Raw genomic sequence first — 25959 nt, 5'->3', positions numbered from 1 at the left:
AAAAAAAAAAAAAAAAAATACAACTTATTCTAAGGCTGCATTTTATTTGATCAGAAATATGTAAAATATTATGAAATATCATCACAGTTAAGAATAGCCGTTTTTATTAGTTTGCTTTAATAAATAACTGTCTTTTTTAAAACAAACTGATTTGGCTGCTCAAGAAAAATGTCTTATCAGTGTTAGAAAATAGTTGTGTTCCTGGGATAATAAAGATTTTCAAAAATAAACAAATAAAAAAGAGAATTTTCATTAAGGAAGGACAAATTTAATTAATCAAAATGTCATATTAAAAACATTTATATATTACAAAATATTTCAAATAAGAATACTAAAAAAAAAATGAATCACAGATTCTCCAAACAATATGAATTATTATTAAAGAAGTCCACTTCCAGAACAACAATTTACAGATAGTACTCACCCCCTTGTCATCCAAGATGTTCATGTCTTTCTTTCTTCAGTCGTAAAGAAATAGTGTTTTTTGAGATAACATTTCAGGATTTTTCTACATACAATAGACTGATATGGTGCCCTGAGTTTGAACTTCCAAAATGCAGTTTAAATGTGACTTCAAACGATCCCAAATGCGGTTGTAAACGATCCCAGCCGAGGAAGAAGGGTCTTATCTAGTGAAACTGTTCATGAAATCTCATCTCATGTTCTCCTTCAACTTCAAAATCGTCCTATATCGCTGTTTTACCTTTTTTGTTAAGGGTGTTTGATCTTCTTCGCATGTTCACTTTGCAAAGACTGGGTCTGTACTTCTGCAGTGTAGGATGATTTTGAAATTATTTTTGAAGTTGAGGGGAAAAAGTCTTGAATCAGAATACACAGAGTTCAGGGAAAAGAAAGGCAAGGCGAGTGTTTGAGATTATAAAGTATTTAAATTGTATTTTTTTTAATGAAAATAACCGATCGTTTTGCTAGATAAAACCCTTCTTCCTCAGCTGGGATTGTTTACAACCGCATTTGGGATTGTTTGAAGCCGCATTTAAACTGCATTTTGGAAGTTCAAACTCAGGGCACCATAGCAGTCCATTATAATGGAAAAAAATCCTGAAATGTTTTCCTCAAAAAACACAATTTCTTTACGACTCAAAGAAAGAAATGAACGTCTTGGATGACAAGGGAGTGAGTACATTATCTGTAAATTGTTGTTCTGGAAATGAACTTCTCCTTTAACATTAAAAATAGGAAGAAATTTCTTGAGTACCTAATCAGCATATTAAAGACTGGAGTCATGGCTACTGAAAACTCAGCTTTGCAATTATAGAAATTTCAAAATATAATAAAAATAGACAGTATAGATAGTTATTTAAAATTGTAATAATATTTCACAATATCACTGTTTTTAATGTATTTTTGATCAAATAAATGCAGCCTCTGTGAGTATTTTTCTTTGAAAAACACAATGGAAATTTTTTATTTTGCCATATACTTGCTCCATTTAAATCCCGGACAGACTTGCATACCCTACTGAAATACCTCTCTTGTACGTACAGCTATTCATGTTTTTTTTTTTTTTTTTTTTTTTTTTGTATTGTTTGCACCCTATTTAGCTGGTAAAAGCATGTCAGCTGGAGTGGAGGGCACCGGTATGGGGTCCTAAAACACTGCAACTGGCCCCTGTCCCTGGACCAGCCTGGTACAATCAGCACCAGCCTTTTGAAGTGTTACCCAAGCATAGCTGGAGGGTCCTCGAGTTCTTTGAGGTTTCTGGGTGAAGTACAGTGCCGCTCTCTTCTCCTGTATTTCTTCTTTCCCTTTCTTTCTCCTTCTGTCCTCTCTCTCTCTCTCTCTTTCTCTTTCTCTCCTCCCTCTTTGGCAGAGCTGATGGAAGGGATTAGGAAGGAAGTGAGAAGAGAGAGAGGGGCTCTCGTCGCCACAGTTACCCGTGCCCCCAGAAGTGAAAGATGGAGGGCAGAAGGGACTATTGTTTATTTTGACAAATGCTCTCTTGTAGCCTTGAGGTGACATTGATGAAACGATGCGGCCACTCAATTTTCAGAGAGACAGGTGCTACAAAGGCACGGATGACATGTGTGTATGTGTTTGGCACATCTAACATCAGCCATGTTCCATTGTTTACGTGCATTCAATGCAAGTAAATGAGCTACAGGCTTATAAATCTAGGGTGACTCCACAATGAAGTGGGCAGAGACCTGGGGACCACTGAGGCAGCCGTAAATCTCCCGTTGTACCTACACACGCAAAGTCCCAGCGAGCCCCGCTCTGGATGTTTAGACACTGAATAATTTATTTGGCCTGCCTTTTAATTGAGTTTTCAGGGGAGGGCCGCTTCGCACACCCAGGGTGCTCCGTGTTTGTAGGCTCTCCCAAAAATATGTTATCTCACTACCCAGCTGCTGAAAGCATCCTTTGCTCGTTCTCCTCAGGTCTAAATATAGCATGCCTCAGCCTTTTCGAGGAAATTTGTATACAGCACTTTCTCCTTCGCATCCTTCTACCATGGACTTGTTTACAGCATCCGGTTGCAGTTTCGCAGAGGTGAATGGTGAATTATTAGCCAGTGTACGGTGACTGAGAGACTCGCTCGCATCTGCTGCGACCAGCTGTGGAGATAATGAATGGACTGGGGAAGAGGAAAATGAGAGGATGTAGAAAGCTCACGATGACATGTTCGAAATTGCCCCGTTCGGACGCTAGAGGCCGTCATCCATCCTCGCAGAACGGGAGAGCATAGATGGGGTCGTAGGTCATGACCTGTCTTGGTTGCGAACTCTGCCAGTTTCCCTCCGTCGCAGCACTCCTGTGTTTTTCTGACAGCGGTTAGCTTTCTGACCTCTACTCTTGGCTGGTTATCAGAGACCTTGTTTATACCTGACATTAACATCCATCGCAGTAGTGCTGTGCGGCTTGACTGTAGACTGTATGACATGAATGGTAGGAATGGGTCTGCTTGCTATGCTGTTTATGTTAAAGCTACAGTCTATGCTGCAAATTATGTCGCAGACAGGCGCTTCTAGCATCCTTGATTATAATGAGAGTAATTTCGTTTTGACACATCGTGTCTAGAGTGTTTGCGTGTGATGTAGAGACAGTATAACGACGGATTGTTTATGGTCAGTCAGCAATGTAGCAGCAAATCAACTGATGTGCTGTCACAGGTGTGCGTGTATGTGTATTCGCGATTTATGATTTTGAATATGGCTCATCCAATAATATTATTTATAATGTATTACAGTTATAAATCTTTTTTTTTAAATCAAATGCTACACTGTGTTATTACATTTTTTATTTTTAATTAAATAAATTAAATTGAATATATTTTTAATAATTAGGTTTAATTATTTATATTTGAAGGCTGAATTAATATTACTAAAAATATTACATTTATTTTAATTTTAAAAAGTATGTATGTAGTATTGTTGTAATATTTAATTTTACTGTGATTTATAAAATTGCTCATTCTAATATTTTGGTTATGCTGCCCACTGTCTCGGATAGGCCAATCAAGACGGCATTTAATTTTTTATTTAATTTTAATGTGTTTTTTAGCAGATTAATTTTGTTTAATTAATAGTGTAAATATTTCAATATGAAATTAATATTCAGTTAATTATTAAATGATTTCATTTATAATAAAATATTGTAATGTAATGACATTTTAATATTACCATGATATAAAATTACGCATAATGATATGTTGGTTACACTGCCCACCCCTACATCTCAATCACAAGTTGGCAGCTAAGACAATTACTGTAAAGGGGAGGTTATCTGATTTTGTTTGTACTTACGCCAGTATGTCACTGCAATCATATTAGAAATGTTCTGAGAAGTTTTGCATATATGTGCTCTTCCAAGTGTTTATAAAGGTATAAATGTTCAAGACTTCTTTTCTCAGATTTGCATGATATAAACTCATAATTGCGAGTTATAAAGTCTGATTCTGAGGGGGAAAAAAGAATTGTGAAGAAGTTTTCAGAATTGTGAGTTTGTATCTTTATTATTATTTTTTAAATAAAATATCACAATCACAAGATATAAAACTCGGAATTCTGAGAAAAAAAGAGTTTATATCTTGCAATTCTGAATTATTTCTCGAGATTGTGACTTTATTTCTTAGAATTGAGTTTATATCTTGCAGTTCTGACCTTTTCTCAGAATTGCGACTTAGAGTTGTGAGTTTATATCTTGCAATTCTGAATTAATTTAACAGAATTGTGAGTTCATATCTCGCAGTTCTGACTTTTTCTCAAAATTACGACTTTATTTCTCAGAATTGTGAGTTTATATCTCGCAAGTCTGAATTATTTCTCAGAATTGTGACTATTTCTTAGAATTGAGTTTATATCTTGCTGTTTTGACTTTTTCTCAGAGTTGTGAGTTTATCTTGCAATTCTGAATTATTTTTCAGAATCGATACTTTATTTCTCAGAATTGTGAGTTTATATCTTGGAATTCTGAATTATTTTTCAGAATCGATACTTTTAATTTCTCAGAATTGTGAGTTTATATCTTGCAATTCTGAATTATTTTTCAGAATCGATACTTTTAATTTCTCAGAATTGTGAGTTTATATCTCGCAATTTTAACCTTATTTTTATTTCTCAGAGTTGTGAGTTTATATCTCGCAATTTTAACCTTATTTCTCAGAATTGTGAGTTTATATCTCGCAATTCTGAATTATTTTTCAGAATTTAGATTTTATTTCTCAGAATTGTGAGTTTATATCTCGCAGTTCTGACTTTCTCAGAATTGCAACTTTATTTCTCAGAAATGTGAGTTTATACCTTGCAATTCTGACTTTATTTCTCTGAATTGACTTTATTTCAGAATTTCGAGTTTTTATCTTGCAATTCTGATTTTATAACACAATTGCGAGTTGAGTCAGAATTATGAGATATAAACTTGCAATTCTGAAAATGTATCAGTTTGTCTTGCAATTCTGATTTTATAATTTGCAATTGTGAGTTAATATCTCACAATTCTGAGAAAAAAAAGTCTTTTATTTTTCATTCAGTGGCAAAAATGGGCTTCCATATTTTTCACAGTCCTGTAACACCTTCAAATGAAACTTTACCAAGGCCTAGGAAATTCATAGAAATTAATAAAGCATTAAAAAGCATGGACAGTTCTATAGTCAATACTATTTGTTATAGTTAATTTTGTAGTTAGTCTTAACACTTTAGCGGCACTTTAGAGTTTTCTATTCAAGTATTTGTAAGAATCCTTAATGTCATGGACAAATTATGGAAATGTATTGCTCAGGAGGCGTGGAAACCCTGAAATAAGCATATCCAGTCCTCACTGCAGCGTCTCAGTCCAGCAGGGAAGGTGTGGAGAGAGTTCCTCCAGCACTTCCCCTCCGCAGGGGCACCGCACCCTTCACTGCACCGGGCTCCACTCAATGACAAATTAACCCTCTTTAATTGTGGGTGAGTTATGCAGCTCCTGGTGCAGCGATGTGAGACACAATCTTGCAGCCTTTTATTGGGCTAATAAATCTGGGAGGGTGGCAGACGGTGCCTGTGCAGCCAGCCGGATGGTAGTTTGGGGTGGCTGAGAGATAAGAGACTGGGAACCCGCTCTCTCTCATTACCGCAGTTTTCGGCAGAGTTTTTCAAGCGCGTTGGGGGAATCTTATCAGCCTGTTCATGCGTCTCCCGTCCTCTTTTGTCATCCGAGCACAGAACAGCAACAACATAGCCATTAATATCCTGTGCAATCATGCAAGATAAATTATGAACATGCTTAAAAGTGAAGAAACAGTGTGGGATTGTTTGTTATGCTAATAGCTGGACTTGTAGCGCATGTGTGCGATTTTTCTATTCAGGAGCTGTGTGGGTGGCACAGGGTCAGTGGTTTACTGTTGCCTGATGGGCATGCAAACCCATGCCAGGCGTCCCGCAGGCAAAATACAGATCCCATCCCCCCCCGCAACCACGGATACGGCTCCGTGCTGTGAGAGAGCGTGAGACGGAGGAAGCGAATTGGACGTGTCCTAAGATGGCTGACAGGTGTAGATAAAGCCAAAGAGGGCGGGTGAAGCACAGAAATCCATTTCCCAGCAAACCCTGTGATTTATAGCCCGTCAGGAGCAGTGCTCTTACCAACGCCAACCGACCAGCCGAGAGTTGTCAAGACCGCTCCAGTGCGCCCACACCCCCCAATCCATCCGCTTCAACGCGCAACTTTTCACCCGAAAGCTATTGACTTCTTGCGCTTAGTTTCTCGAACAGCACTGAAAGATACACAACCTCCGTCTCTACCGTCAGAGCGCTATCGTCCGCCCCCGTGCTATTACAGTCACTTCTGAGAGCTGAATATTACACACCGGGCTTAAGATAATCACATGCAGTTTGTATTGTAGCCCAATTCCCATTTTTCTTCTGCCTTTTTTATGAGATCAGGAGTCACACAATGTAGTTTGACTGTTTTATTCAGGTACCTGCGGCTATTGACTGTTGATTCAGGTGGGCTACCTGCTGCATTCATCCAGCGCTAAGATCGAATTTTCTTATCACGACTGCAAAATTCCATCGTTTAGATATTGGTTTTCAGCATCATAGCACAATGCTGTTTATTCGATGCCACGGCAAGGCAAAATTACACGACGGAGCTTGAGGCGGCACCGTGACTCAGAAGATTTATTTTAAACCGCTGTTTCTTCACCGCCTGTTATGATGGCGTTATCTGTTTCAGATAATGGGAAGTGCTTTACTGCAGTTCTAAAAATCTGTCTGTTTTCTCTCTCTTTCCCCGCAGGACCTCGATGGGCCTCTTGGAATCTTGGTGTGTTTATTTGTATCCGCTGTGCTGGAATACACCGGAACCTGGGAGTGCATATATCACGCGTCAAATCAGTCAACCTGGACCAATGGACCCCCGAGCAGATACAAGTATGTGTGTTTTCATGTAATGCTTGACTGTTTTGGTTGCCTTTTTCTTTCTTATGGGGCTCAGTTGGATGTTTTGGGCCTGTTGATGATGCAACTCTCATTTGACAGATTAAGGCAAAACTGCTATTTCATTTGTCAGTCACATATTCTGTCATTCAAAAGTTTGGGGTTGGTAAGAATTTCTTTCTTTGTTTTTTTTTTTTTTTTTTACTCACCAAGGCTACTTTTATTTGAAGAAAAAATACAGCGAAACAGTAATAGTGTTGCTTTGCAGATCATTTTTTTTTAGGATTTTTTAGTTTTTTTTTTTTTTTTTTGATGGATAATGCAGATTTCATTTGAAATAGAAATGTTGTATTTTGTAAATAATTTACTCTGACAGAATTTCATTTGAAATAGAAATGTTGTTTTTTGGAAAATAATTTACTTTAATTAATGTTTAAATTTATTTTCCATAATAAAAAACATTTCACTTCAATTTGAAAATCTTGAAATTGAAAGACTTGTAATTAGTCCAGTAATTATTTTTATGTAATATTCAGTAAATCAGTATTACAAATAGTAAACTAAAACACACTAAAATTAAACAAAATATTTTACAAGTTCAATTATTAACAGTTATTAATTGTTCAATTTCAAAAAGTAATAAGAAAAAATATATATTATATTATATTATATTATAATATTTTTATTTAAATACTATAAATTTCCATTCAATATAACAAGACAAAAATATAATATGAGTTATGATATAACTTATATGATATAACTAATATTTAATAAATATTTATTATATTATATTATATTATAACTTGTATATATTACTTTTATTTAAATATTCAAAATTTCCGTTCCAAACAACAATAAAAATATAATATAATATAATATAATATAATATAATATAATATAGTTAATGAATATAAATTGTATTATATTATATTATATTATATTATATTGTTACTTTTTTAAATATCTGAAATTGCCAACTGAAATAAGAAAAAAAAACTAATATAATATAATTAAAAATATAATATAATGTAATATAATATAATATAATATAATATAATATATAATTACTAAATTATGTTATGTTATTATTATTATATTATTTTATATTATATTTTGTTATATTATATTACTTTTTTAAATATCCCAAATTTCCATTTCAAATAATAAGAAAAAATATGATATGATCTAACACGTACTAACACAAAACAATAAACATAACATAAAAAACATGATCAAAAAAAAAAAAAAAAAAAATCATCTGTTTTTGCAAAAAAAACTCTTCATATGTTATATAATGTAATATGATGTAATATAATGTAATAACCATAAAATAGCTGATATCTGTTTGCGTCCCTGTCTTTTTGCCAAAGTAACGTTATCTAGTTCTATATCTAACGTGTGAGATTTTATCTAAAAATCCTTGAAGTATCAGTACATTTAAAAAGTATGTTTGTCATATTTGTGGCGGGGACAGTGATTAATCCAGCAAAAAAAATCCTGTTTGAGCCCTTCCTGAAGTTATTAGGACACCTGTTTATCCAGTGTAGCGTGAGTGATGGGTTCATAACACTCCAGATAACCCTCATGCATATTATAGGTGTCCCCATATTTGTGTGTCTCTGTGTGTTGTGCTGTAAAGAGCAGTGTGGCTTGAAAGATTTATGAGTTTTTAAGCAACCAAAAGGGAGTCCTGCATCTCCCCTTTGCATATTAATTGACGTCTGGATGGATAATTAATTCTTGATGGGTAATTACTTGTCTGTTTTTCAGCATCTTCTCTTCCTTCAGTCTGATCCATCATCCTCATATTAATTTGTCTCTGACAGACTCGGACGTACGTGACATTGAACTGATAATGCAAATACGTGTAATTTGTAGATGTATGAAATAACCTCGATTACACGTTTAATTAAAAACCAAGGCTATTAACTAGCACAGAAGACTGAGCATGTAAATATTTTTTAAAAGTGTGTTTCAGGTTGAAAGGTCATACGTTTTACCACTAGCTTTATTAGGAAGTTAGGAACTGTGAATCATGGAACAGATATTTTGCACAGTCACTCCCGTTGCCTCGCCGATTGTGAACACAGCAGCCAATCAAATTCCACCGCTTCAAAGAATGAATGAGGTCGTTCTTTATTCAGAGGTCATTGCAGTACTTTGACATTGAGAGAGAGAAAAAGAGATCAATATACCTCTTTTTAGAGGTCCATACTGAATAGAAAAGTCAACATAATTAATACATTCATTTTTTTTCTCAGGTCATCATTTCTACATTTTAAAATTGTGTGAAGAGTAAAATTGTACAGAGGCGCATTGGTTTCCAAAGGTTATACTTTAGATGAACTGCTTCGTGAATTAAACTTGAATCTTATATATATCTTACTTTTAATAATGGAGAAGTACACTAATCAAGTTTCGGACCAGTTGACAACTCATGTTTATCATTTGTAATGGGAAATATATTGAAATATTTGTTTAACATTTTTATGTGTAGCTTAAATTAAAATATATAATTTTTGTGTTACTTCAGCTCTGATATTCATTAAATAATTTAAATGATAATTTTATTTATTTAGCCACTTGCTTTTTCTCCTTTCGGATGCACTTTGGGATAAATGGGTGGTTTGTTTTGTTCTTCCTTCTCACCTGTGATCTCTTGTTTTTGTCTGTTTTTCCCTGTTTAGAGTGTGCAAAGCATGGGCAACACCAAGGCACGACAACTGTATGAAGCTCATCTCCCAGAAAACTTCAGACGGCCGCAAACTGACCAGTATCCTTAAGTCTGCCTGTGTTTTTGTGTAATACTGCTTACATAACGCTTTGATAGCTTTTGCTTTAATATTCTGTAAAAGTCAGCATCAACTTTCTGCTCCAAGTTTAGTGTGTTGTACAAATGCATTCTTGGTTGTCTAGAGAAATTTGAGGAAAAATCCCTTTTCTTGGCTCTAGAAAAGACGAATTGAGGATTTGTAATATGGAAAGTTGTGAGTTCATGTGAAGTTTGTGCTTTTGCTGCTGCCAAATTCACACAAACTATGAGATTCTGTAGCCAACACTAGCAACCTTTCTATAAGCAGCAGAAAAAAGGTTTAGAGTATGTATGATTGATTTCAAATTTGCATTTGAATTTGTAATGGCAGGTCGATCACATTTAGGCTCCGCCCTAGAGCTAATCGTTAACATCACACAGAATGTGTGCCGTTTCCCATAATACTAAAACTCGTTCTTGTCTAAGCTAATTCTATGAGCAGTAGATGACAGCACAGTGATGCACTAGTGAGCTTTGAATATAGTTTTACTATTGCTTGAAGGCAGATCTTATATTTCATAGAAATTGAAGAAAACTATATATAAAAAGTTGGATGTTTGCATGCTGAGTTAATTAATTTTACTCAGAACAAAGTTAAAAAAAAAAAAAAAAAAAAAAAAAAAAAACTTGGTTTTCTGCTCACAAAATACTAGATACATATTTTTCACCATGAATATGCATGAATATTCTTCTAGTAGATTAAGAGCTCTTTTTCTTTGTCCTCGAGACATTCTGTACCTTTTTGTTCCTTGAGATATTTAGCTCAAGGTGATGAACTTTTGCAGTGCAGGGTCTTGATATTATTCAGGCATTGAAAACTGAGGGAAAGGGGAACATACACTACCAGTTTTTAAAAAAAAGTTTTTAAATGCTTTTAAAGTCTCTTCTGCTCACCAAACCTGCATTTATTTAATCCAAAATGCAGCAAAAACAGTAAAATGATGAAATATTTTTACTATTTAAAATAACTGTTTGCTATTTGAATATATGTGATTTCAAAGCTGAATTTTTAGCATCATTACTCCAGTCACATGATCCTTCAGAAATCTTTCTAATATTCTGATTTGCTGCGCCATAAACATTTATTATTATTATTATTATTATTATTATTATTATATTGAAATCAGCTGAGAATATTTTTTTTTCTTTGATGTATAGAAAGTTCAAAAGAAAAGCATTTATCTGAAATAGAAATCTTTTGTAACATTATAAATGTCTTTATCATCACTTTTGATCAATTTAAAGCAACCTTGCTAAATAAATGTATTAATTTCTAGAACTGCTGGTCTTTGGATCTTTCTATTCATCAAAGAATCCTGAAAAAAAAGTACTTGATGATAATAATAATAAAAATGTTTCTTGAACAGCAAATCAGCATATCAGAATAATTTCTAAAGGATCATGTGACACTGAAGTCTGGAGTAATGATGCTGAAAATTTAGCTTTGATTACATTTTAAATATATTCAGATGGAAAACAGTTATTTTAAATGGTAAAAATATTTTTTTACAGTATTACTGCTTTTGCTGTATTTTGTATAAAATAAATGCAGGCTTGGTGAGCGGAAGAGAATTCTTTAAAAAAACATTACAAATCTTTCTGTTCAAAAACTTTTGACTGGTATTGTGTGTTCTGTAAACCTTTGCTATATGAGTATGCTATATGCTGTTTTTGAGGTATTTTTGCATTTTTCTTGATAGGATAGTGAAGATCTGACAGAGATCTGAGTAGGGAGGGGATCTGGAAAGGCCCACGAGGCAGAATTTGAACTTGTGCTGCCCACGAGGCTATCGCGCTGACTGAAATGCTATTTTTTTTACATTAATAATGCAAGTAATTATAGGTATGCTAAAAACCTATGCCGCCATCTAACTCCACTGATTATTTGTGCTTATTATGTGCCATGATTTTTGCACATCACCACCTTTCAAAAGTTTGGTGTCAGTAAGATCAGATTTAGTCAGCAAAGATGTTACAAAATATTTTTGTTTCAAATAACTAATTCTTTTAAACTTGATATTCATAAAAGAATCCTGAAAAAACTGTATCCCAGATTTCACAAAACATTAATCAGCAACTGTTCACTTTGATGATAAGAAATGTTTCTAGAGCACCAAATCAGCATGTTAAAATGATTTCTGAAGGATCATGTGACACTGAAAAGTGGAGAAATGACTTCTGAAAATTCTTCTTTGTCAATGCAGGAATAAATTACATTTTAAAATTCATCAAAATAGAAAACAGTTATTTTAAATTGTAATACTTTTACTTTTACTTATCAAATCAAATAAATCCATCCTTGGTGAGCATAAAAGGAGTCTTTCCAAAAAATCTTACAGACCTCAAACTTTTGATTGGTAGTGTTTTTAATAGTTGCGCAGTGCTGTTGATTTCTTGATTTCTACATTTAATTTTTCAGTTCTGTCACAACAACTCAAACACCCTGTAGTTCCATCATGAAGTATATATACAAAAAAAAAAAAAAAAAAAACCTATCCAGTTGGGAATTCCTGGTCTAATGTGAATGTGGCAGGCAGAAACCTCTGTGACTTCACACCTCTAGCTTCAGTGATTTTAGAGAAAACAGCTGCTGTTTTCAGCACTTTCACTCGTAGCAGAGCCGAATAGGAACTACCTCACCACTGAGGCCTAACAGGAAGTCTCCTCATGTCTTTAACCCCTCCGCCTCATCCCTCTAGCCTCAGGTATCCTCCTCCATCCTATTTCACACCATCAGTCTAATTGGGTGTGTGTGGCGGCCGGGATAATTCCATATTCTCCTCATTGGTGCCTTCAGAAACCCTAATTGAATTTCCCTGGCATCCGCGGCCTGTTATCAGCGCTTCTGCGTTTGGTGTGGCTATGGAAATGGCTTCATTTGTATGCTGACCGATGAGGTACAATATTCTTAACCGTCAAAATGGATTAATCCGGACAGCAGAGGTGAGCTTCCTCCGCAAACCGGCTTTGATGGAATTTGCTTTATCACAGGTGTGGTTTCTTCAGATGGAAATGCGGATCTTTTGTGCGCCAGTCTGGGGGGTCTTTCACTCTCTCTCGCCCTCTCTCACTTCCCACTTATCGCAGCTTCCCTCTCGTGATCTCTCTAATGGAAAAGTTGGCCGTGTTAATATAAACGTCAGATCGGCGGAGAGAGGAAATTGGAAGTTCTCTCTCTTCCCTCGCTCATTGTGAATGGCAGAGGTACCTTCATTTGGTGTGCTTGTGGTTTTTGTGTTTTTTTTCCCTCATATTTTTCAGTCTATTTTTTTTTTTTTTTAACCATATAACTCATTTATCTTTCTCCTATTTATGCCGGTGCTATTTTTTTATTCATCGTCTTTCTTCCCGGCTTCTCTCTGTAACTTTTGCATCACGTCCTAACTCGGCGTGATGCAACAAAGCATCTTTCCCGTTTTAAGTTTAGGAATGTGCATATCTCTACATTTCCAAAATCGACTCGTCTAGATGCCTAAAGCAAGACTCGACTGATCGTCTTAAAGAAGCCCTGCATAATTAAGTGTTCCGAAGGATTTTTAATTAGCTGGTTCAGGTGTGTTTGATTAGGGTTTGAGCTGAACTTTGCAAGAAGGTATATCTCCAGGAACAGGATTGGCCTGATTTACATATGTTTTTGCATTCAGAAACGGTAGACTGAGCACAGCAGAACAGAACTCTCTCTCAAGTGTTTCACAACACGTTTTCCAAAGTAGGTGCTTTAAAGGGTATTAATGTAAAGACGCTTGAAACTTTTCCAAGAGGGTTTTGTGGTATAACTGGCTAGCAGCTAAAGCACAGCAAGCTGTCTGTATGCTAATTAAAGCAGTGCAGCTAAATTTATATCAGCACACACACACTAATTCAGTGTTGGTAGTTTTGATAATTATAATTACACTACTGTTCATAAGTTTGTAGTCATTACGTTTTGTTTTTTTAAGAAATTAATACTTTTATTCAGCAAGGATGCATTCAATTGATCGGAGGTTCCAGTAAGGACAGAAATCTTTTCTAACATCATAAAGTCCAAATAAATGTTCTGTTGAAGTTTCTATTAATTAAAAAGAAAAATGCTTCACTGTTTCCAAAAAATATTAAGCAGTGACTGTTTTCAACATTGAGAATAATAAATACCATTGAGGTCAAAAGTATACATACACCTTGCAGAATCTGCAAAATGTTAATTATTTTACCAAAATGAGTGGGATCATACAAAATGCATGTTATTTTTTATTTAGTACTGAACTGAAGAAGATATTTCTCACAAAATAGTCCACAAGAGAAAATAATAGTTGAATTAAAAAAAAAATGACCCTGTTCAAAAGTTTACATACGCTTGATTCTTAATACTGTGTTGTTACCTGAATGACCCACATGTGTTTTTTTTTTTTTTTTAGTGATCGCTGTTCCTGAGTCCATTGTTTCACCTGAAAAGTTAAACTGCTTATTGTTCTTCAGGTCGCACAAATTCTTTGGATTTTCAGCATTTTTGTGTATTTGAACTCTTTCCAACAGTGACTGTATGATTTTGAGATCCATCTTTTCACACTGAGGACAACTGAGGGACTCATATGCAACTATTACAGAAGGTTCAAACACTCACTGATGCTTCAGAAGAAAAAACGATGCATTGAAAGCTAGGGGTGTAAACTTTTGAAAAGAAAGATGATGTGTACGTTTTTCTTATTTTGCCTAAATATATTTTTTTTTCACTTTAGTACTGCCCTTCAGAAGCTACGGAAGATACTTGCATGTTTCTCAGAAGACAAAATAAGTTAAATTTACCCTGATCTTCAAATTTCAAAAAGTTTTCACCCCCTGGCTCTTTGTGTTTCCTTCTGAAGCATCAGTGAGTGTTTAAACCTTCTGTAATAGTTGTATATGAGTTCCTTAGTTGTCCTCAGTGTGAAAAGATTGATCCCAAATTATACAGTCATTGAAAAAAAAAAATAAAAAATTCTATCACTAAACAAAAAAACCCCCCCGCTGTGGATCATTCAGATAACAACACAGTATTAAGAAGCAAGTGCACTTTTGAACTTGGTCATTTTTATAACTTCAACTATTATTTTCTCTATATGTAAATGTCTTTTATGGGGTCAGTACTAAATAAAAAAAAAAAAACATGCATTTTGTATGATCCCTCTTATTTCGGTTAAATAATTAACATTTTGCAGATTCTGCAAGGTGTGTGTAAACTTTTAACATCAACTGTATTTCTCTCTTAAATGGGCATATCAGCATGTTAGAATGATTTCTGAAAGATCATGTGACACTGGCCTGGATAATTCAGTCATTATTCAGTCTTTATTACTATTTTTTCTTTTTTTTTAGCAAATACATGCAGATTTGATGCAGCCTTGCTTCTTTCAAAAACACTTAAAAAATCATACCAATTTCAAATTTCTCAAAGGTAGTGTTTTTTATTTAGTTGTATTGTTTAAAATTGCTCCCCCATGCACTTGAAATTCTTCCCGGACCACCAGTTTGAGAACCGCTGATCTTTTGTTCTGAGGATGCTACAGGGGTTTTGTCGCTCACCCCTGTTTTATCTCACTCTCCTCCTTGCATTCTTTCTCTTCCTGCCACCTGCTTCTTCACCCTGATCCATATTTCATCAGATGCATTATTGTATTGTGATCAGGGATTCATGAGAGTGTAAATCCAATAAAGCCGCGTGAACCGGTCCTCTTAGCATTTTACTGTCGCTGTATAAATTCGCACTGTTAACAGGGAGTGAAATTCAGACAGCGTGTGTTTTGATTTGTCTTTGGCCCCACTCTGTGCGTTTGTGTTTGTTGTGAAAAGAAGAAAAACAGGGTTGGGAGGATTTAGGCCATCTTTGTTTGATCCTGAGTTTTTCTTTCTTTGTAGATGCTGAATGCAGAGTTGTATTCAGTTCATGGTCCAGGTGGGGTGTTGATGCTCTGGTGTTTTTTTTTTTTTTTTTTTTTTTAAATGGTAAGGAGAGAAAACAGCCAGTCTGAAAGGGCATGAGTTACATTGTAGCTGACGAAGATGCCAGTTAAATCTTTCTAGCCAAAGTGAGATTTACCATCCAAAAGAAACAAAGAAACAACTACAAGGTTTCAAACTAGGCATTGGATCAACTTTAAAACAGTGAGACTGAGATTTAAACACCCCATTAAAAGTTCTGTGGCTTTCAGTCTGCATGCTTAACTTTGAGGTCATATATATGTGGTATAATAAGAGGTACATCCCATCAAAACTTGTTGCCGTAGCACAAGAAAGTCAAGCCATTTTATGGGTTTTTAAATTAGTTGGCTAGTTAGCAGTCAGCATCGAGCTTCTCAGGTTAAAGAGTGAATGCGTGCCATGCTTGTTTAAATACTGTAATGTTTAATATGATTTGTATTAGCTGTAAGCCATCAGTTTTTCAAATTTCCTCAGCAATGTTTCAGAGCTGTGGAGTTCTTCATCAGGGACAAGTACGAGCGGAAGAAGTACTACGATAAAAACGCTGTCAATGGAGCAATTGTGAGTATCAGCATGCACTCTTTCACTGTTGCTATCAAGCATTATTTTGTGTGTGTGTGTGTGGCGCTGCAGTATTTCCCTGGTTTGTGATCAAGGTATCAATAAATCCTCAGTGAAGTTACATCACCTCTAAACTGGTGTGTATAAAGTCTGTGCCAACACTTTCATATATCTAAAAAAAAAAAATATAGTGTCATTCTTTTTCTCACAAAATCACGTTTATATATAGATCTTTCTATCAATATTTATTTGCTTGTTTGTGAATTCATATCACATCTTATATTTGAAGTAGTGTAAACCTGCTAGCTAGGGATCAGTAAGATTTATACTGTGTGTGTGTGTGTGTTTTTTTTTTTTTTTTTTTTTTTTTTATTTATTTTTTATTTTTTGGCATGTTTCTTATGCTCATCAAGGCTGCATTCATTTGATCAAAAATACAGAAAAAAAAAATTAATATTGTGAAATGTTACTGCAATTTCTAATATTGGTTTCCTATATTAATATACTTTAAAATATAATTTATTTCTGTGGCACAGTGCTGAATTTTCATCAGCAGCTACTCCAGTTTTCAGTCACATGATCCTTCAGAAATCATTCTAATATGCTGATTTATTATCAGTGTTAAAACTGATAATAAGTCTTTACTATCACTTTTTATCCATTTAACAAATCATTGCTGTAGTATTAATTTTTTTAAAAAAAAAAAAAAAAAAAAAAAATAAATAAATACTGACCCCAAACTTTTGAATAGTAGTGTATATTGTAACACAAAATTTCTATATATAAAAAAAAAACACTATTCTTTTTAACTTTTTATCTATTAAAGAATCCTGAAAAAGTACCCCAAAAAATATTAAGCAGGATGATTGTTTTCAACTTTGATAATAAATCAGCATATTAGAAAGATTTCTGAAGGATCATGTGACACTGAAGACTGGAGTAATGATGCTGAAAATTCAGCTTTGCATCACAGGAATAAATTACTTTTTAAAATATATTCACTTAGAAAACAGTTATTTTACATTGAAATAATATTTTACAATATTACTGTTTTTTCCTGTATTTTTGATCAAGTAGATACAGTCTTGATAAGCATAAGAAACTTCTTTAAGATCATTTTGAATGGCAGTGTATTTATTTATTTATTTAATTTATTTATTTGTAGCCATTTCATTATTTTATCTATTTAGTTATTCATGTGTGAATTCATATCACTTCCTACAGTTTGAGGAATGAAGAAGCAGGTAATCTAAACAAGCCCACTCTCTAATAGTGGCTTTTCTCTGAGGCATTGTACTAGACTGAAGTGAAGCAATCTGTGCGAACAAGATTGAAACTGATCTTGCAGATTTGGCTGCAGATCATTCGTGTAGCAAACTTGCAGTTTTGATTTTGTGATGCATTGCAGCATATTGAATCATGACGTTGTATCGTGAGCCAGTTGAAAAAACCCAGCTCTAGTGTTTACTCTAGTTTACTGTCTATTTTATGTGTGGAAAGCCTGATTTGGTGGCAAGTTGTTCTGATCATTGATGCCTCAAATTCACATTACACAGCTTGGTGGGTTGCAGCTGTGCTTTACAGGTTGGAAATTGATTGACAGGAGCCAGCAGCCAATTATAGCACACTTACTTATGTTAAATGACTTACTCTCTGTTCTTTAATGTTTGTGTTGACCAAATCCATAGGAACGCCACAAGGAATAGTAATTGACCATCCTTAGCGTGTCTTGCAGGTCTTAGCTTCATGATAATGCTTGAGGAGCTTAAGCAATCTAAACAAACAGCCTCCTTTTGGCCTTTTCTGATTGCTTTGGATCAGGAGAGACTGAAACATGGTTGCAGCGTGAAAGGTTTTCGATCAAACTCTGCGAGGCTGCCCCGTCCAATTACATTGCTCTCGCTACTTAAGCCTACCCAAGCAGAGCTCTGCCTTTCTCTGACAGGCCTGCCTGAGCCGGCCAATTAAAGCCTCAGCTTGCAGAAACAGACAGCCAATCAGATTTCAGCAGAGGTCAATGCGATGGTGCTCTGAGGAGTCACAAACCAGACAAATTTACAAGCAGCATTGGCCTGTGTCAGAGAAAGGGTGAGAGGGAAAAAAAGACAACAGTTCATTGAATTAAATGCGATACTAAAATGCAAAATAGTGGTGTGTTGTGTTCCACACCGTAACATTGAGACACTGCCTGCAGAAAGACTATGATTTCAGGTCGTCTTTATCCACAGACTCTGCCAACGGCTTTTATATGCAAATAAATTATTAAAAACAACTCGTTATCAGTTTAAGGCATTTTGCTTAGTGTGTGGAGGGGGTCTGGATGAGACGGAGAGATAGTGTATAAAGAAAAGAAAGGAGTGAGAGGTTAGTGAGAACACTGTGAAGTGAGGGACTGTTACTTGTGATGAATACAGAAGCAGATAATAATTTACAACAGACGACTTTTGTTCTCTGTGTGTTTAAAATGTATTCATGTTTTAAAAGATAATTCTCAGATGGTTTCACAACTAAAACTATTAAAAAATTGTTTTCGTTAAATGAAATTAGGCTGAAATTAAATCAAATATATGCGTTAAATGAAGACTGTATATAAAAAAGGATATCCAAAATATGACAAGTACTATAATACTTCATAAATATTGTTTATATAGACCTGTGACATGTTTTTAGGTCCCGATCCACCAGTTGGTAGCCTTTTTTTTTTTTTTTTTTTAACTAAATACTTAAATATTTGCAGATTATATTGTCAACTTTATTTAATTAACGTCCTGAGCCTGGCATCTGTGTTTGTCCTTGTTTTTGTTTTTTTTTTAGAGAAATGATTTTCACGTAGGAAAACTGTTATCCCAGGCCTGTATTGGTGAACAGCTTACGTTAACAGTGCACCTATATAAATTTACCTTATCAGCATCCTGGTTTAAAAGAACAAGTTCCTGCTTTGACAAGAGGGTGTAACTGAAGTTATTATGAGTTGTGCATGTTATTCACCTTTCACCATTTAATCTGCTGACTGGAAGATAAACAGTTGAGCAAAACTAACAAAGGTTACAATTCTGTTGTTACTCACCTTAATTTTGTTCTAAACCCAAATGGGTTTCTTTCTTTTGTGAAATACAATAGAAGATATTAACAGCTGTCATGCTGTTTTCTTCCAAATCATTTACGTTAAGCCTTTAATACTGGCAAAAGTTATGTTAAGCTAGTTAATTTACAGTGGCATGCGAAAGTTTGGGAACCTCTTGCAGAGTCTGTGAAAAAATGAATAATTTTAACAAAATAATTATTTTTTATTTAGTTTAGTTATTTTTTACATAAAAGATATTTACGTATAGTCCACAAAGCAAAAAAAATAGCTAAAATTGTAACCCCCCAAGTTTGGGAACCCTTGGTTCTAAATACTGTGTGTGGTTACCTGGATGATCTACGACTGTTTTGTTTGTTTGTTTGTTTGTTTGTTTGTTTGTTTGTTTTGTGATGGTTGTTTATGAGTCCTTTGTTTGTTCTGAACAGTGTACTGTTCTTCAGAAAAATCCTCCATGTCCTTCATATTCTTTGGTTTTCCAGCATCTTTTGCATATTTGAACGCTTTTTAGCAGTGACTGGGGTGAAAACTTTTGAACAGGATGAAGATGTCCAAATTTTTCTTATTTTGTTGAAATATTATTATTATTTTTTTTTCTATTTAGTACTGCCCTTCAGAAGCAACAGAAGATGCGTACTTGTTTTCCGGAAGACAAATTAAGTACAATTACTTAATTGTACAATTAAAAAGTTGAACCTTTTTTAATAGCTGTGTTTGAGTCCCTCAGTTGTCCTCAGTGTGAAAAGATGGATCTCAAAATCATACAGTCACTGCTAAAAAGGGTTAATGTACATCACTTTTTAAAAGTTTGGGGTCTGTAATATTTTAAAAATGCAGTTTATTCCTGTGACGGCAAAGCTGAATTTTTAGCATTTATTAGCTACACAAGTTTTTGTGTTTAAAAAGTATACAAATTTTTATGTTCGGAAAAAAAAAATGACAGATCGTTTCGCTAGATAACACCCTTCTTCCTCGGCTGGGATCGTTTAGAGCCCTTTGAAGCTGCATTTAAACTACATTTTGCACGTTAAAAATTGGTCCAGTTAAGTCCATTATATGGAGAAAAATCCTGAAATGCTTTCCTCAAAAACCATAATTTCTTCACAACTGAAACAGAAAGACATGAACATCTAAGATGACAAGGGGGTTAAATTTTTGTTGAAATGGATTAATGCTCTTCTTTAATTTTTATGCTTTGTTAAAATGGGCTTTTATTCTGTCCATTTTATTACAATATTCAAACAATAAATTTCATTTTGGCGCTGTTTGTTGTGGAGTGATAGATCGCTCAGTTCAAAAGAAGCGGCACGTGAACTGATCTTGTTCTGTGCTTTAATACCAGTTTTTGTATTAAATAAACATGAATGAACATCCAAAGGTATGTTAAAAGAGAGTACAACGTACCGAAATCTGTATCCAGTCTCGCTCAGGGTTTCATCCGTGAAAAGACTTCAGTATAGCAGCTTGTGAAAAATGTTACGTAACGTCACATTTACCTCAAAAATTTTTTTTGCTAAATATATGCACTCATGTATATTTTACAGCATTAGTTGAGTTTTTTTTCCTTGAGAAAATTTGGCATGTACCGTACCTGATATATAGTCAAAATAATCGATACTGAATCAAATCGGAAATCAAAACAAATCGCAAGCTTGTGAATAGGAATCAAATTGAATCATGAAACCCAGCCTTAATTAAAATAATGAATAATATATTGTACACTGTAAAGTACATTGTCGCTGCTGTCACTATTGATCTAATGCATCCTTACAAATTTTACTGACCTCAAACTTTTTTTCTTGTAAGTTTTGAGTGATAGTACATGTCTCAGCTGTGGCACTGGGTTTTGTCACTTTCTAGTGACACATCTTGCCATAGTGATGTCTTTTAACTCTAATCATGTGACACTGACTCTAAGCCTAGAATGGAGGCATCTGATGGGCAGCTGGGCCAAAAAAAGAGAGAAAAAAAGAAATCAATAGATGCCTGCTTTCAGTCCAGGTGGAGAGAAATGCAATATTGCAGCCTTTCGTTGCTTCAATTACTAGAACAAGCTCAAGAGAGTCTAACGGATCCTCCCTCTCTTTCCTACTCCTTGTCTTCCCGTCTCGTGGCAGTAATGAAAGTTCTGTGTGTTCTTCTGTGGCAGTAGATGGGGAATAAATGTGTCTTATTGAAAGCCTTATCGCCAGTCAGCGCGCTGAAGTCATGTTCCCTCCCTGCTGATTCGCACCATTTAAATGATTGTGTGTGTGAAGCCAACAGCGAAGCGGAACCACAGAAAATAAATGTCCCAGGATATTAAGCGTCCTGCACTTCCTTGTTTTGTTTTGATGTTTTCAAAACATGCCCTTTTCCCATTTCCACAGCTTTTTTTTGCATGCTTTTTTTCATTATTTTGATCAAAGTGTTTCCGAACCATGGAAAATGTGCAAAATGAAGGATCTCAGCGGACCGTTTTTAATATCAAGAACGGAACATATAAAAGACGAAGGGAATGTGAACATCACAGGCTCGGCTCTGCTATGGTAAATGTAACTTGATTTTTTTTTTTTTTTTTTGGGATAGAACTGTCGGTTTCTCTACGCCACAGAACTGTCTGTATGAGTGTGAATGTGTGAATGAGATATCGGAGCGTAACTAATTATAGCTTCAGCTTTCCACAGCCAGCGATTGGCCAATTCTCATACTTCTCACTTTCTCTTTTCACACTGCAGTCATCTAAGCCTCATTCAGCCCCAAGTGACCTGGCCCGCTTGGCCGTTTGCACTGCATTATGGGGCATTTAGCTGTCCGCTCCCTCTATTACTTCTCGGCTAGAAAGCCGGAGACCTTTGGACCTCACGCTGATGCTGTTACTTCTTTGAGAGGATGGGAGACTTCACGCCTTCGGCTGCATTAAGATGGAGATCGGTTCTCTCTTCACACTCCGGGCTGATTGCTGTCTCTGCTTATTGACCGCCTCTCTTCATCTCCTCCTGCTTGCCGTTCTGGACTTATTTCCCCAGACGAGCACGGTGGTATTAAAGGGATTGGGGGGAAAGAGGAGGAGTATTGCATGGTATTATTTAATGGCTCTCTAATGAATATGGGCCCGTGCTGCTGTGGAGCATAGTGCTGATGCTAACCCAATAAAAGCAGATTATGAGGGGGATCCATCAGCAGGTAATGAACCGGTCCGGACAGTTCTGTGCTAACTCGGGTTATAATGGACCTACTTGTTCAGCCTGGGCTCTGTGGAGGCATGCTGCTGACAGCACTACTTCCATATTGGGACAAAAGGAAAGTCATCTGTCTTCTTGTCCCTTCCTCTTCATGAAAACTCCCTTGCCACTGTCACCTGCTTCAAAGGAATATTCTGGGTTTAATACAAGTTAAACTCATCCGAAGTTGAATACCAGGAAAAAAAAATAATTATGTTACTTTGAGGCAAAGTTAATTTGGGGCAAATAGGGCTCTTACATCATTATATAATTTTCCTCAATTTTTCCTTCGATAAACGTTAAATATAATGTTTATGCAGTAAAAGTAGAATGAAACAGCACTACTCATCTGAACTGCCACATAGACCGCTGTGAGATCCAGTGTGAAGCACTTGAATTCTGTGAAGAACACAAATGACTCTTTGATTTAGACTAGTTTAACAGTGCAGACAAACAGGAGAAACATTGTGCGCAACAATACATTCAGAAGGCTTTTCAATCTGCAAATCACCATCATTTACAATGAATTTACTGTAGTAACAGTAATTGCACTGTGGTATTGTGGCAGAAATGTTGGTTTTTCAAATCAAATTTTATTATATTATAAATGTAGACATTTATTGTACGTATTTAAGTAATTGGAATATAATTATGAACATATGAATATGTTAATGAGTATGAGTTTACATCTGCATCCTAACTCAAGCTCAAAGACAACTCAAGACAAAAAATGAATTATTATTAATATTGCAGCCTGCACTGCAAACTGTGCTGAAGATATGTGACCGTGGACCACAAAACCAGTCTTAAGTAGCTCAGGTATATTTGTAGCAATAGCCAAAGATATATCGTATGGGTAAAAATTATTGATTTTTCTTTTATGCCAAAAATCATTGGGATATTCAAGATCATGTTCCATGAAGATATTTTGTAAATTTCCAATAATAAATAAATTCGGAAATATATCAAAACTAGTAATATGCATTGCTAAGAGTTATTTAGACAACTTTAAATGTGATTTTCTCTTTTTTTGCACCCTCAAATTCCAGATTTTCAAACAGTTGTATTTCAACCAAATATTGTCCTATTCTAACAAACCAAACATCAATGGAAAGCATATCTATTTAGCTTGCAGATGATGTATAAGTCTCAGTTTTTAAAAAAAATTGACCCTTATGACTGCTTTTGTGGTCCATTGTCAAGTATGTGTCAAAGTCAAGCAACACAAACCTGTTTCATGATTTGAAACAATCACTCATTACAACTTGTACTTTTTCTGTTAAGATATTTAGATATTTTTTATTTAGGAAAAATGAATGGAAAGTATAAATAATTCAAAAATTGTTTGTCATGTCTGCCTTTGAACTTGAAAGAAATAAATATTTGAAATTTATCGAGAGAATTATCGATATCGACTGATATGAAAAATGTTACCGTTTTTTTTAAGCTTATAGTTAGTTATGAATTTTTCTGTTTTGCATGTATTATTTGATCTGAAAAGCTGTTTAAATCATTATTTTTGCAGGCAGTCTAGGGCTTATGGCGTGATGTTGTGGAATTTGATAAAACGATTCATAGGGTTTCACAGTGTTGCCATAGAGGAACTAGTATTGGTTCCCCAAAGAAGCTTTCAAACTGTTCTCAAAAGAACCATTTTTTCTTAGTGTAAAGAAGATTTTGATAATCTAAAGAACCTTTTGTTGAATGTAAAGGTTCTATAGATGGTATAGTTTCTTTGTAAAGCCATTGATGCCAGTAAAGAACCTTTATTTTTAAGAGTGTATGGCTTTAACTTGTATTCAGCGTGTATATTCCTTTTTGTCTCTCAGCAATGCTGTTTTTTCTGTTTTCCTCCATATCCACTTCTTCTTTATCTGTCTGTTTCCCCCCCTCTCTGTCTGGTAGGGATTGTGTTGTCACTTATGATTCAGAAATGGAGTAAGAACCTTGGCCCTGGCACATCCATGCCCTCCCTTCCTCTCTTTCCTGCCCTAAGAGAAAGAAGCTTTGTGGGACTCTCTGAAGGGGCAGAGCCGTTTAACTGCCCCAGAGCCAATAAAATCAGCCTAAACAAACTGCCCCCAGCTAATGAAAGGGGCACAGTGAAGGGAAAACGAATAGGGAGAAGACAACAAAAAGAAAGTGAGGGTCAAGGCTGTGACTTAATCTGTGGCATCCAATACATGGTAGATGTAACAGGTGCTCTTGAATTACACTTTTTTTTTATTTTGTTTTTTCTTGTCTGTGTCTGCAGTGTATATTTGTATATACACGTACAGTGCAAGTTCATAAGATGGAAAAATATTCATGCTGGGAGCACATATGGAGTTTTTTTTTCCTCACACAATAGTGGTTTGGTATTTCACACAACATTAATCATAGGAAGTTTGTGCATAATTAGACAGGAACTGTATTTTCAGCCTTTGTCTTCAGCATTCTGTCTTCAGGATTGCACACTGAAGCTGCTGTTGCAATCGATAAAACACTAAAGTAAACTCAAAACATGACTTAATTATGAGTCAAAAGGCATCACTTGTTAGCTTGCAGTTCTCGCACACACACCTTGTTGAACATCAGCTGCTCTGCCTTTTTGTTCTTTCTGCTTTGATAACTGAAAAGCGGCAATATGGGATTTTGAATGCGTTTCATTTTCCTGTCCAAATCACAATAGCTTTTTAAAATAAGCAAGCAGTAATTGAACCACTTCAGGTGTTTTGTTATATTACAAACGATGCCCTTTTACCCCCACCCCCCCACCCCGACAATACGATTGTTAATGAAACAGAAAATAGAAATCCATAATATTGACCTTGGCTGAGCTTTTATATACGTATATGCAAACATATGAACAAGCTTTTCAAACCTCACCATCTGATTGATGCACTTATTTGCTGTGTCTACACTTGTGAGCTAATTCTATTGATTTGAGGCAGTCTTAGTCATGCAGATTGACAAACTCTCACTACATATTCGGCAGATGGTCTCACTTCTTACGTCTTCTGGAACATCTGGAGAAGTCTAGGCTATTTTTACCCACCAAATGTGTCCTTGATGAATGATGTGACTGCTGAAAGTGCAACTAAACCAAGATAGATACCTGATTTGTATATTTTCGTGACCAATTATTGTCTTGTTTTCCTGTTAAAATATCTAAGCATAAAACAGGGTATATTCGCAGACGTAAAAGTGATATTGAAATAAGGTTTTTAACCCTCCGGCATAGAAATGTTTTGGTTTTTATGCATAAATCTTACAGAAGTTTACATGAGAAAATAATGCCAGTGGGCTGACAAAAATAAACTTAATTCTCAGGATATAGTCTCTGAAAACAAGTCTTAATATCTTAAGCAATTTTGCTTCACAAGCGAATTTGTTTTAACGTTTGAATATTTTTTTACTGAAAAACCAGCAGAAAAGCTGATTACTCAAGTTGTGTTTTTGCAGCGTTTAGATGTGTGTGAATGTATCAGTTTATAAATTTTGCTTTTC

At 35.1% G+C, this 25959-nt stretch overlaps 1 protein-coding gene across 5 annotated transcripts in view; it reads left to right on the top strand.

Annotated features, from left to right (window-relative positions):
* smap1 (small ArfGAP 1) overlaps positions 1-25959 on the top strand; it is a 139230-nt gene that overhangs the window by 21617 nt on the left and 91654 nt on the right. For all 5 annotated transcript variants that reach the window (XM_051125405.1, XM_051125408.1, XM_051125407.1 and 2 more), the window contains exons 2-4: positions 6736-6869; positions 9566-9651; positions 16110-16185. In XM_051125405.1, the coding sequence (XP_050981362.1) occupies positions 6736-6869; positions 9566-9651; positions 16110-16185 (296 nt within the window). The remainder of the gene's footprint in view (positions 1-6735; positions 6870-9565; positions 9652-16109; positions 16186-25959) is intronic.

The sequence above is a fragment of the Labeo rohita genome, chromosome 13, assembly GCF_022985175.1.
Source record: "Labeo rohita strain BAU-BD-2019 chromosome 13, IGBB_LRoh.1.0, whole genome shotgun sequence".
In the NCBI taxonomy this organism is placed as follows: domain Eukaryota; kingdom Metazoa; phylum Chordata; class Actinopteri; order Cypriniformes; family Cyprinidae; genus Labeo; species Labeo rohita.
This window is presented reverse-complemented; position numbering and strand designations above follow the sequence as displayed.